This window comes from Myotis yumanensis, unplaced genomic scaffold (genome assembly GCF_028538775.1).
Source record: "Myotis yumanensis isolate MYYU_CA2020_CCGP unplaced genomic scaffold, mMyoYum1.0.hap1 SCAF_9, whole genome shotgun sequence".
In the NCBI taxonomy this organism is placed as follows: Eukaryota; Metazoa; Chordata; class Mammalia; order Chiroptera; family Vespertilionidae; genus Myotis; species Myotis yumanensis.
In genome coordinates this window covers 61,617,184-61,629,396 of record NW_027223760.1, presented here as the reverse complement: position 1 = coordinate 61,629,396, position 12,213 = coordinate 61,617,184, and the positions used below count along the sequence as shown (strand labels likewise).

At 38.9% G+C, this 12,213-nt stretch overlaps 1 protein-coding gene across 2 annotated transcripts in view; it reads right to left on the bottom strand.

Annotated features, from left to right (window-relative positions):
* Positions 1-12,213, bottom strand: part of STK31 (serine/threonine kinase 31) — a 65,624-nt gene that overhangs the window by 38,895 nt on the left and 14,516 nt on the right. For both annotated transcript variants that reach the window (XM_070425162.1, XM_070425163.1), the window contains exons 4-7: positions 11,526-11,600; positions 10,040-10,198; positions 7,943-8,301; positions 5,518-5,692 (exon numbers count right to left, since the gene is read on the bottom strand). In XM_070425162.1, the coding sequence (XP_070281263.1) occupies positions 5,518-5,692; positions 7,943-8,301; positions 10,040-10,198; positions 11,526-11,600 (768 nt within the window). The remainder of the gene's footprint in view (positions 1-5,517; positions 5,693-7,942; positions 8,302-10,039; positions 10,199-11,525; positions 11,601-12,213) is intronic.

Genomic DNA, 12,213 nt, shown 5'->3' with positions numbered 1-12,213 from the left:
TCCAGGGGTGTCTTTTAGGAGGTCAGTATACAGCACCTTCACTTTTTCACATATCATTGCCTCTGAAATGCTATCACTGGCCAACTGTTTTGCATTTATCCAAATCAACAATAATTTTTCTACCTCTTCAATTGCCTGTGATTGTTGCTTTGTGAACACTCCGTACCCTTAGCAAAATTAGCACTTTTGATGGCTTCTTTATGTTTTAAAATTGTTCTAATCATTTATTTCACCAGCAACAAAATTCTCTCCTTTGTGGTCTGAGAGATGCTTTTTGTCATGCTGAGGAACCAGCACGAAAAGGTTGTCGCTCGAAAACTAAAGTTGTGTTCGAAAACCAAGTCATTTTTTCCATGAACAACTTGGTCGAGAACCGAATTGCTTAAGATAGAGACATTCTAGAACAGGGGTGGGCAAACTTTTTGACTCGAGAGCCCCAATGGGTTCTTAAACTGGACCGGAGGGCCGGAACAAAAGCATGGATGGAGTGTTTGTGTGAACTAATATAAATTCAAAGTAAACGTCATTACATAAAAGGGTACGGTCTTTTTTTTTTTTAGTTTTATTCATTTCAAATGGGCCGGATCCGGCCCGCGGGCCGTAGTTTGCCCACGGCTGTTCTAGAACCAAGTTTTGACTGTATTTCAGAAGCCAAATAGAAACAAAATTTCACACACTGTATGCCTTAATACTTACATTTTAAAAAGATAAATGAAAGATCCTAGAAACAAAATGATTATCAATGACAATTTCTTTTCTCAAAAGTCTTATGTCATTCTGCATTACTAAAGAACCAAAAATATCATTTCCCAGACCCAAGCTAGATTAAACTCCCTGATTCTAAGCGGTATCTCAAAGATATGTCTACCATGATTATCCATAATATATAGAGCTGTAATATGGATAAAGACCTGGTAATTTTATTCTAACACTAATACAAACTAAGTATTTATATAAACATAGAACATTTATTCAATATTTAAACAACATGCTCTCCAGTCCTCACATTCTTTCAGTTAAATAAAGACAGAGTGCCAGCCCTGACCGATATGGCTCAGTTGGTTGGATATCATGCCATGCATCAAAAGGTTGCTGGTTCAATTCAGTCAGGACACATGCCCAGGTTTTGGGCTCAATCCCAGGTAGGGGGTGTGCAGGAGGCAGCTGATTGATGTTTCACTCTCACATTGATGTTTTTCCCTCTCCCTTTCTCTCTCTCTAAAAATCAATTTAAAATATTTGTTTAAGAGAGAGAGAAAATAGTGATGTTTGTTCTTAACTCTGTTTCTATCCACTGTGATTGTTAGAATAATTAAATTACATAAATCTAAAAAATGGGAGGGAGAAAATAAAAAGTTAATCTTTGAAAATGTGTTTAATGCTTTCCAGAGACTCTATGAAAGCTTATATTTAACTAGAGGCCCGGTGCACAAAAATTTGTGCACTCGGGGGGAGGGGGGTCCCCCAGCCCATCCTGTGCCCTCTCGCAGTCTGGGACCCCTCGGGAGATAACGACCTGCTGGCTTAGGCCTGCTTGCGGGTGGCAGAGGGCAGGCCCAATCCCTAGGTGGAGCCCCTGGTCAGGCTCAGAGCAGGGCCGATTGGGGAGTTGGGGCACCGCCCCGTCATGCACAGAGCAAGGCGGATCAGGAGGTTGCGATGCCACCCTCAGTCACGCTCAGGGTAGGCGCCCCAACCCCCTGTCACTAACAGAGCAGGGTCCATCAGGGGGTTGAGGAGCTCCCCGCTGTCACTCACAGAGTAGGGCCGATAGGGGAGTTGGGGCACCGCCCCCTGTTACACTCAAGGCAGGGTCAATGGGGAGGTTGCGGCGCCACCCCCTGTCACGCACAGAGCAGGGCCAATCAGGGGGTTGGGGCGCTGCCCCCTGTCACACTCAGGGCAGGGCCAATGGGGAGGTTATGGCTCTATCCTGTCACACACAGAGCAAGGCCCGTGGAGGGGGATTGGGGCGCCACCCTCTATTACCCACAGAACAGGGCCGATCAGGGGGTTGGGGCGCCACCACTGTCACACTCGGGGCAGGGCCGATGGAGTGGTCATGGCTCTACCCTGTCACACACAGAGCAGGGCCCGTGTGGGCGGGGGGTTGGGGCGCCTCACCCTGTCACACACAGAGCAGGGCCGATCAGGGGGTTGGTGTGCTGCACCCTGTCACACACAGAGCCGCAGGGCGATCGGGTGATTGGGGAGCTCCCCCCTATCAGGCACAGAGCAGGGCTGATCAGGAGGTTTGGGCACTGCCCCCTGTCACGCTGATCCCGGTGCCGGGAGCCTCACTGTTCCGCTGATCCAGGTGCCGAGAGGCATATTACCCTTTTACTATGTAGGATAGAGGCCTGGTGCATGGGTGGGGGCCGGCTGGTTTGCCCTGAAGGGTGTCCTGGATCAGGGTGGGGGTCCCCACTGGGGTGCCTGGCCAGGCTGGCTGAGGGGCTGAGGGCTGTTTTCCCGCTGGCAGTTGACTAAAAGCTCCCAACCGCTCCGTTTTCTTTTTTTTTTTTTTATTCTGGGCCAGCTTTAGCTCTGAGGCCTCACTGCTGAAAACATGGATACAATGTTGCGGTCCGGGGCAGACTGAAAGCCGCTTTTGTTTAGCTTCTTATTTGCAACATAGTAATAGTTGCTTAGAGTTGCAGTTGAGAGGCGGGGAACATTGGAGTCTGCAGTCCCTGGAGGAAGCAAACCTCCCTGCTCGCTTCAGTGCATGGCTGCCGGCCGCCATCTTGGCTGACAGTTAATTTGCATAAGGATACGCTGATTAGCCAATGGGAAGGGTAGCGGTCGTACGCCAATTACCATGTTTCTCTTTTATTAGTGTAGATGCAAACTGCTAATGAATTACATGTAGATAAGAACTAGTCCCACACCAGGCCCCCCAACCCAGGGTTTCAGTGCCAGGAAGAAAAGTCCCCATAACTTCTGACTGTAAAAAGCAGTGGAATTGAAGCTGAGGGAGACGGAGAGCTACTGGAGTCCTCTTAAAGGGCCCTCACGTGGACTTACTGAGACTCACTCCCTTTGAGTTCCGGTGCTGGGGCAACTCAACTGAAACTGTCAAATTGTGTGTGTGGGGGGGGGGGGGGGGTGGTCGGGAGCCTGGTGTGAACTACTCCGAGAATAAATACTCCAGGGGGATTCACTCCTCAGGAAGCCTATTTTGATCAGTTTTACATCCTGAGTCTCTACCAAATTCTCACCATAAATAACAGAGAAAAATCCCCTCAAGCTTCCAGCAAGGGGAGGAGAAAAGAAACCATTTTGAAATATGCTAGAACTTTCTGTAATTCTTAACATGACCTGCCCTCAGGGAAAACTTATTTAAACAGTGCCTAACTAACCTGGGGAAAGGGAAATAACCAACTCCCACTTTAGCCATCTGTCCTACTTAAAAGGGTTTGGATGGAAATGAGAAGCATGTGTGAAGTTCACAGTCCAGAGGCACAGGCTAATTAAAAGACTGAAATCTTCTAAGTCGTTTAGGACTATAAAACACTTCTCTTCCCTTCATACCTTATCACCACATTACTAAAAGCCTAGTTATAGCAGTTCCTTTTACCTAGTACATCATGCCCAGCTATCAAGAAAAAATCACAAGACATTAAAAGACAGAAAACTCAGCTGGAAAAGACAAAGCAAACCTAAGAATCAGACCAGGAATTTAAAACATGATATGATTAACACGGTAAAGACTTAATGGGTAAGGCAGACAGCATGCCAGAACAGATAAGCAATGTAAGCAGAGAGAAGAAAATTCTAAGAAATGCCAGAGATCAAAAACACTATAGCAGAAATGATCTAATATTTTAACAGGCTTACCAATAGACTGAATATAGCTGAGGAAAAAATTTCTATAATCCAGGATATGTAAAATCATATGTCCACTAAAGGACTTGTACAAGAATATCCACTGTTTTATTCATAATAGCCAAAAAGTGGAAACTACCTAACTGCCCATCAACAAAAGAATGGGTAAACATACTGTGGTACACTTTCACAATGGAACACTACTCAGCAATAAAAATGAACTAACTTCTGATACACACAACACAGATAAATCTCACAGACATTAAGCGACTGAAGCGAGACACAACACAGCATGTATCAGAGGATTCTCTTTATATAGAGTACAGGACCAGGAAAACTGTACTACAATGATATAAATCACAACACTGGTTGCCCTGGGTGGAATGGAGGATAGGCTGGAAAGAGGCACCAAGGAACTTCCTGGGGTTGAAGGAAATGTTTTATATCTTCAGTACATAAGGCAGATGACTTGTAATCTACTTATTCTCTTCATGGAAGGGGACCGAAGAACATCCCCAGAAAAAAGAATAAAGGCAGGTGACTAGGTTAACCTCCTTGTCAACTAGACCTCTCAAGAAAACAATTTTCTAAGAAGAGACTGTATCTCTGAAATGACCTTAGCAGGATGTCCCTAGCTAAAGAACTAGTTATAGTGGATAGAACCCAAGATTTATTGATTTCTGAGACAGAGCACCCTGGAGAATGTCACATATGGATTTAAGGGCTAAGGGTTGAATTCAATTATCAATGGACTTAATATGAGGTGGCAGGAGAAAACTTGACTTTGGGTGGTAGGCACACGGTGTGATATACAGATCTTGTAACATAGAAACCCACACCTGAAAACTGTATGTTCATGCTGACCAATGTCACCCCAATCAATTTAATAAATATTTTTTTAATTACCAATGGTCAATGATTTAACCAATCAGGCCTATGTAATGAAACCTTGATTTTTTTTAAAAACAAAAACAAAAAAGTCAGGATGAGGTTTTGAGGAACTTCCAGACTGGTGACCAAATCCATGTGCTAGGAAAATGCCAAGCAAGAGACATCCCTATCCCCTACTCCCAACCCCACCACCACCTCCCCATACCTTCCATCTCTTCCTTTCACTCGGCTATTCAATTCTCTCTCTTTTAGGAATGTTTGAAATTTTCCATTGTTAAAAGTTTTGTTTTATTTAATCCTCACCTGAGGACATGCTTAGAAAGAGGAAGGGAGGGAGAAAGCAGAGGAAGGAGGTGAGGGGAACACCTATGTAAGAGAGAAACACCAATCAGTTGCCTTCTGTATGCGCCCCAAGCAGGGATCAAACCCGAAACCCAGGCATATGCTCTGACAGGAAATAAAACTGGCAACTCTTTGGTCACAGGACAATGATCAACCAGCTGAGTCACGTGAGCTAGGCATAGTTAAAAGTTTTTTTAAAAAAAAAAACATAAAAGGAAATGTAAATGTGAAAATATTAATCTTTTAAATATCCAATGAAATCCAAAGATGATCAGTTTGGGGTATAAGGAAAAAAAATTCATCTATAAACCAATATAAAGTAAGAAGGAGAGAAATAAGAGGGGGGAGAGGAAGGGAAGGAAAGGAAAAGTGACAGAAATTTTAACAAGTAAGAGTAGATGAATATAGAGATCCCAGTTGGTCATTTTTTACCTTAAACCACTGAACATACCATACCTGAAGTTCCTGGGCAGTCTGTTCTACTTTCAATTCTAATGCCTTATAACTTTCGAGAAGAACCTCTTTCTCTGTTTTAAGCTTTTCATTTTCTTCAATCAGTTTCTGGTCCTGCTTAATTTTTGCCAGGCTGACATTAGTCCCTAAATTAAAGTCACCAATAGCCAAACATTCCCTGTTAAAAACAAATTCATTCATTTTAAAAACCAAACAGTGTAAGGCTGACAGAGATCAGAAATCTAAACTAATTTATGTTAGTTTTTTTATACCTTAATGTATCTTAAAGTTAATTTTGAAAACTATTCTAAAACTTTACCTAGACCAACACTAAAAAATATCTTAATGCAAATTAGATTTTATAACTAAAATCATACTTCCGAAACAATGCTTCCAACTCTCAAAGAAAATATATTCCAACTTTTCACAGCAATATCAACTCCAGCAAATACTGTAAACAGCACTCTGTATCAGTTTCTTGCAATCCCTCACCATCACCCCCACTCCATTTGACAGTTTCATTCCTAAAGCACTGAGAATATCCCAACAAACAGCTACATCACCTAACATATGGCATCATGACTTGGATCATGATACAGAAGTACTTATAAACATCAAATGTGGCTTTCCGCTTCAAGTTTATGATTCAAAATTATCTAAAAAGTGAACTGCTTTTGTAATAATCAAGTTCCATCACAGTTTTCACAGGAAGAACAAAGAGCCTCTCTTTTGATTTAAAAATAAAACAAGTCAATTCCCTAAAACTCATTAAAATATTTTTAAAGCCACAAGAAAAACTTCAAAGTTTATTTGAAATTCTAGCTTTCCCTGAATAATTCAGATTTAGGGGTAGGTTCTATTTTTGATCAACGTATTCAAGAGAGTCGGTATGCTTATAACCCAGCAATTCAACTTCTAGGTATATATTCAAAGAAACCCAAAACACTAATTTTTGTGTGTGTAATTATAATCAGTATTTAATATTATGTAAGCATATTGTACAGAAAAGAAAGAAAAAAAACACCACTTCATCTAAAAGACTCTTCTCGGACGCAGACCCTGGAGGGCTGAGTTTGGAGAGGTGGCTTAGTGGACAGTGCTAAGGTGTATGGAGTCTGCTTACTTTTCTCCTCCAGGTTTTTCCTTTCATCCCCACTTGCAGAGCAGCCCAAGGTAGCCGGCCCCTCGCCGGTCTGGCCGGCTGGGAGCATCCTGCCTTCGTGCGCGTTCTCTGCCCAGAGCGCAGACCCAAAACACTAATTTAAAAAAAATATGCACCCCTATGTTCATCTGGCTATTTACAAAAGCCAGATATGGAAGCAATCCAAGCGCCCATCAATAGAAGAGTGGATTTTAAAAGTTGTGGTACATATGGAATATGTACTTGGTCATAAAAATAGAATATCTTACTATTTGTAATAGCATAGATGAACCTAGAGCAGTGGTTCTCAACCTTCCTAATGCCGCGACCCTTTAATACAGTTCCTCATGTTGTGGTGACCCCAACCATAAAATTATTTTCGTTGATAACTGTAATTTTGCTACTGTTATGAATCATAATGTAAATATTGATATGCAGGATGTATTTTCATTGTTACAAATTGAACATAATTAAAGCATAGTGATTCATCACAAAAACAATATGTAATTATATATGTGTTTTCTGATGGTCTTAGGTGACCCCTGTGAAAGGGTCATTCGACCCCCAAAGGGGTCGAGACCCACAGGTTGAGAACCGCTGACCTAGAGGGTATTATGCTAAGTGAAAGAAGTCAGTCAGATAAAGAGAAACAATATATGAATTCACTTATATGTGGAATCTAAAGAATAAAATAACTATCTAAACAAACAAAACTAAAACAGACTCATAGATACAGAGAATAGACTGTTGCCAAAAGGGAGGGGACTTAGGGGACTGGGTAAACAAGGTGAAGGAATTAAGAAGTACAAACTGGTAGTTACAAAATAGTCATGGAGATGTAAAGTAGAGCATAGGAAGTATACTCAATAATACTGTAATAACTCTGCATGGTACCAGTAGAAATATCAGGGGGAACACTTTTAAAGTGTATGATTGTCTCTAACCACTATGCTGTACACCTGAAACTAATGCAAAAATGATAAAGAATGTAAACTGTAATCGAAAAATATAAAACAAAAAATAAGAATTTTAAAAAAGGAATTGGCATGAATAGTTGGTATATGAACTTTGAACAATTCAGTAATGATTTTCTTTCAAAATGGCTTTTAACAAAAGTATTCCTGCCAAAGAGAATAATACATGTTTGAGAAAAACAATTATTATCATTCCTCAAAATCAATGACATAGCTGAGGACTCCAAAAACATAACCATTGACTTCTACTATGACAAGGGCTTCTACCATGAATTAAATATTAGGTAAGACTAAAACCCCACCACAGTCTTACTTTGGAAATGGCACATGATTTCCTACATCACTTTCATCCTTCGAGTCAAGTGTCTGCCTCCCACTTAATCGCCCCTTTGGCCTGCTGAAGGTTGACTGGTTTGATCTATGCCCCCACAGAGGAATGGGGCCTTTGAGGTTCCTGAGAGCAAGCTGACCAGGATCTGGTTTTTGTTCCTCACAGATGTTAGTGCTGGAAGTGAGTTTGCATTTTTCTGCAAATCCTTTCTTAGCCACCTCTTCCCCTATGTCCACAGTGCCATACTCAGCCTGAGCAATAACTGTTCCATCTTGATAGGTTGCTTTAATTCTCATTTTTATTTCCTTTTCAAAAATCAAGCTCCCCAAAAAGGTTCTACCCTAAGAAAGACAGGGGAAAAAAAGGCATAAACCAGCTACACCAACATGTTTTTCTTCACTTGTTTCCACCCAATTTTTCTAATGATCGTATTTCTCATTCTCAAATCTCTATAAAAGTGGTCTTACCTTGTTATGCAAACATACTCCACATGTGCATGAATATATTCTATTTATACACTTGCTGAAGCAGAATACCTGAAGTATAGGCACCCATATTTATATGTTTTTAATGTGTATCAATTAAATATCCTCAAATAATTTTTTTAAGCAATCAGACTGCTGACTATTTTTGCCCAACTAAATATGGTGGTGCACCTCGGAAGCTACAGCACATAAAAATAGATTTTGATACCTAGAAAAGGTGCTAAAATCCAACAAAACGTTGAAAATATTTTAAAGGCAAAACCAGGTACTCTGGTTTTAAACACAAACAAGAAAAGGGGCAAAAAACAGAACTAAGAGCACAAAATATCAACAATTTTCTTTAAATCAACAAATTGAAATTACAGAATATGAGATGTTAGAAATTCCTAAATTCAAAACCCTCTTAAACTGAATTTTGTTTAAGGCATAACACTTGTACAACTAGTATATGAGAAGCCATATGAGTAATTATGTATTTTCTAACTTTTAATTATTAATTATCCATCCTGTGCACTAAGCACAAATATACCTAAAACATATTTTGGAATGGAGGATATTTTGAGATTTAATTTTAATAAGGACTTGCTTATAGCTCAAAAATATTAAAATTCTTAAAATTACTTTGATACACTCTAACCACCAAGACAGAACCCTGAACTTGGAATACAATTTAATTAAATTGTAAGACTACCCCTGAAATTACCAGATGTCTTCCAGAATTAGATTACTAACCCAAAATTTAATGGAAATGAATACAAACTAGAATCTAGATTAGCAGAACATCACTAGCAATTACCACATCAAACAGTATGAGCCTCTGCCAAAATGATAAAATTGGATTAATTTACAACTTCACTAATTTCAAATGCCTGATATTTATGACCAGGACTAGGTTAAAGTTCACTTTTACTTATATACTCTCTCAAAAGCCAAAGACAAAATCATTTTCTCCATCGTATATGAGACTCTCCTGTTAAGTTTTCATAACAGAAAAAACTATTCATATTTATTATAGAAATACTAGAGGCCCAGTGCACGCATTTGTGCACCAGTGGGGTCCCTCGGCCTGGCCTGCAGGGATCGGGACGAAATCAGCTCTCCTACATCCCCCGAGGGGTCCCAGATTGCGAGAGGGCAGTTCTCAGGTGACGCACCCCAGAATCGGGCTCCCTCCTCTCTGGTTCCAGGTGCGTCACCTGAGAACCACAGCTGCCAAGTCACCGCAGCTTGGCAGCTCCTGCGTTGTGCATCTGCCCCCTGGTGGTCAGTGTGCATCACAGCTCTGGGTCGGAGCGTCTGCCACCTGGTGGTCATTGCGCGTCATAGCTACCAATTTGACGGTTGGACAGTCGCTTAGGCTTTTATACATATAGATATACACATATATACCACTTTTATCAGAATACCAACAAATTCACCTAGCAAAAGATGAGCACAAACATGTTATTATGTAATTGCTTTTGAATCATTCTATAATTCATACTTTTCCATTATTTATACAAGTTTTTATATTAAAGAAAATTAGTGAAATTTAACTATACTTATATTTTGTTTTACTTCCATTAACAAAAAATATTTAAAATCTGTGACTTGCCTGATCAAACTGGTTAACTTCTTGGCCAGAAGGAATCTGTAGTCCCCAAAGTCTATACTTTTTGGCAACACTAGAAAATTGCAGATCCAAAGGAATCTCAACTATATCAGATCGATTTAGAATTTCAGTATTTCCATAGTCAATGTATCTCACCAGACACTGGGAGGAAAAAAATGAAACAAATGCTAATAAGGAACTAGATTAAATATCTCAAAGAAACCACCAAAATTTGCTTTCTATTAATTAGCTATAAATCAAGATAGCATTTTACCTCAAATTGGCAAACAAGAGCTCCAGCAATATCCTCAAAATAAGGAAAATCCATAGTCCAGTGAGAACCCAGTGATTTCTATATTTGGTATCAAACAATACTACTTCCAACAGTACCATTTCTCATTTTGGATTTTTTTTTAAACAACTGGTATTAAGTAAATATAAATCTATGAAGCTTATGGCCCTATCCTACCTGGAATGTTAAAATCAATCAAGATTCTTAAATTCAAGCTGAAAAGACAGACAAAGTTATCAAATTTTCTGTAAAATTAAACCCACTCCAGCTATTAGACCTTGAAAATGAAGCAAATTCACCTTTACCTCCAGTTCTATATCTATTTAAAAAGAAAAATACATTATCACAAGGTCAAAGGCCGTCTTGCTTCTTAATTTAAAAAGTTAAAGCCAAATCAAAAGCAAATGCAAAATATCAACTACAGTTGTCAAATTATGGAGAAAAGCTCTATTAGAAAGGTCTATTTCATAAGATAAATCATTATCTTTGACAGTAATAAAATGTGAGATTTTTAAAAATATATTTGAAACATTACTCAACTTGTTTCATCTTAGCATCTCCTTGTTACAACAAGAAAAATATCTATAAAATATACATATTATAAAATACTTTAGATCCAGGAAACCACCACTGAAAAAAACAATAAAGGAAATCCCACAGAGATGCATTTACACAGCTTGCAAAGTGCACTTTATAAGTAAAATAAATAGCTAAACACAAAGAAAATTCATCACATTTAACAAAAACAGGAGAAAGCTTCAAGCCAATCTTCATTAACAATATGCACATGAACTAAGTTAAAAGATAAACATAACTTCAGGACCAATAAAATGTTATTTTACTACTTAATCCTAATAGAATGAACTTTTCAAAGCTGCTCAGCAAAAATCAAACATAATTATTAAGAACTGAGATACACAAAAAAAATCAAAAATTATTTCATCTATTCTTGGACAATCTGGACAACATAAATTCAGAGGAATAGTCCTGAATCTGACCTGGATTTTTTTTAAGCAATTCATTTCTTCCATATTCACTAGGTAAAAAAAAAAAAAAGCATGTTTTAATCAATTTATAAGCTCCCTGAACCAGATCTTATTACCACTATGAATAAGCAATGAGGGTTAAATAAGCATCAGATTTTAGAACCAGAATAAATATTCCTCAGGGAGGAAAAAAATGAACATTTATTCCTGCCTTTTCATCACTGATGAGTTTCAGTATTTTGCATCTGTACCAACATTTATCTTCAGAAAATAATCCACCATAAATCTACAAAGAGAAAAAAAAAGTACAATTATTTGGAATTTTAATTAATCAAAGCATGTTAAGTAGATTAAAATAGTGGTTACCACTTAACTACATGTCAATAAGTACTTTATTTATACCTTATTTTATTCTTACCACAACCTGAACAGGCAGGAACTATGTTTCACCATTATACAGCTAAAGTCATAAGCGAGTTACCAGCAGAACCAGGATTCAAACTTAAGATATCTGACTACAGAGTCCATCATGCTATTCTGCCTTTCAAAAAAAAGGGGGTGGGATTGGGGAGAAAAGGAAAGATAAAAAACAGACAATTGAAAAAGGCAGCACAAATTAGTGTTTTCATATTCTTTGGAGATAAATGCACCATGTTCATTGCAGCATTATTTACAAGAGCCAATAAATGGAAACAACCTAAGTATCCACTGATATATGAACAGATAAGGAAGATATGGTACATATATATATATACACAATGGAATATTACTATACCATAAAAAATGAAATCTTGCTATTTGCCAACAACATGGATGAACCTAGAGGGTATTATGCCAAATGAAATAAGTCAGACAGCCTGGCCACTATGGCTCAGTGGTTGAGCACTGACCCATGAACC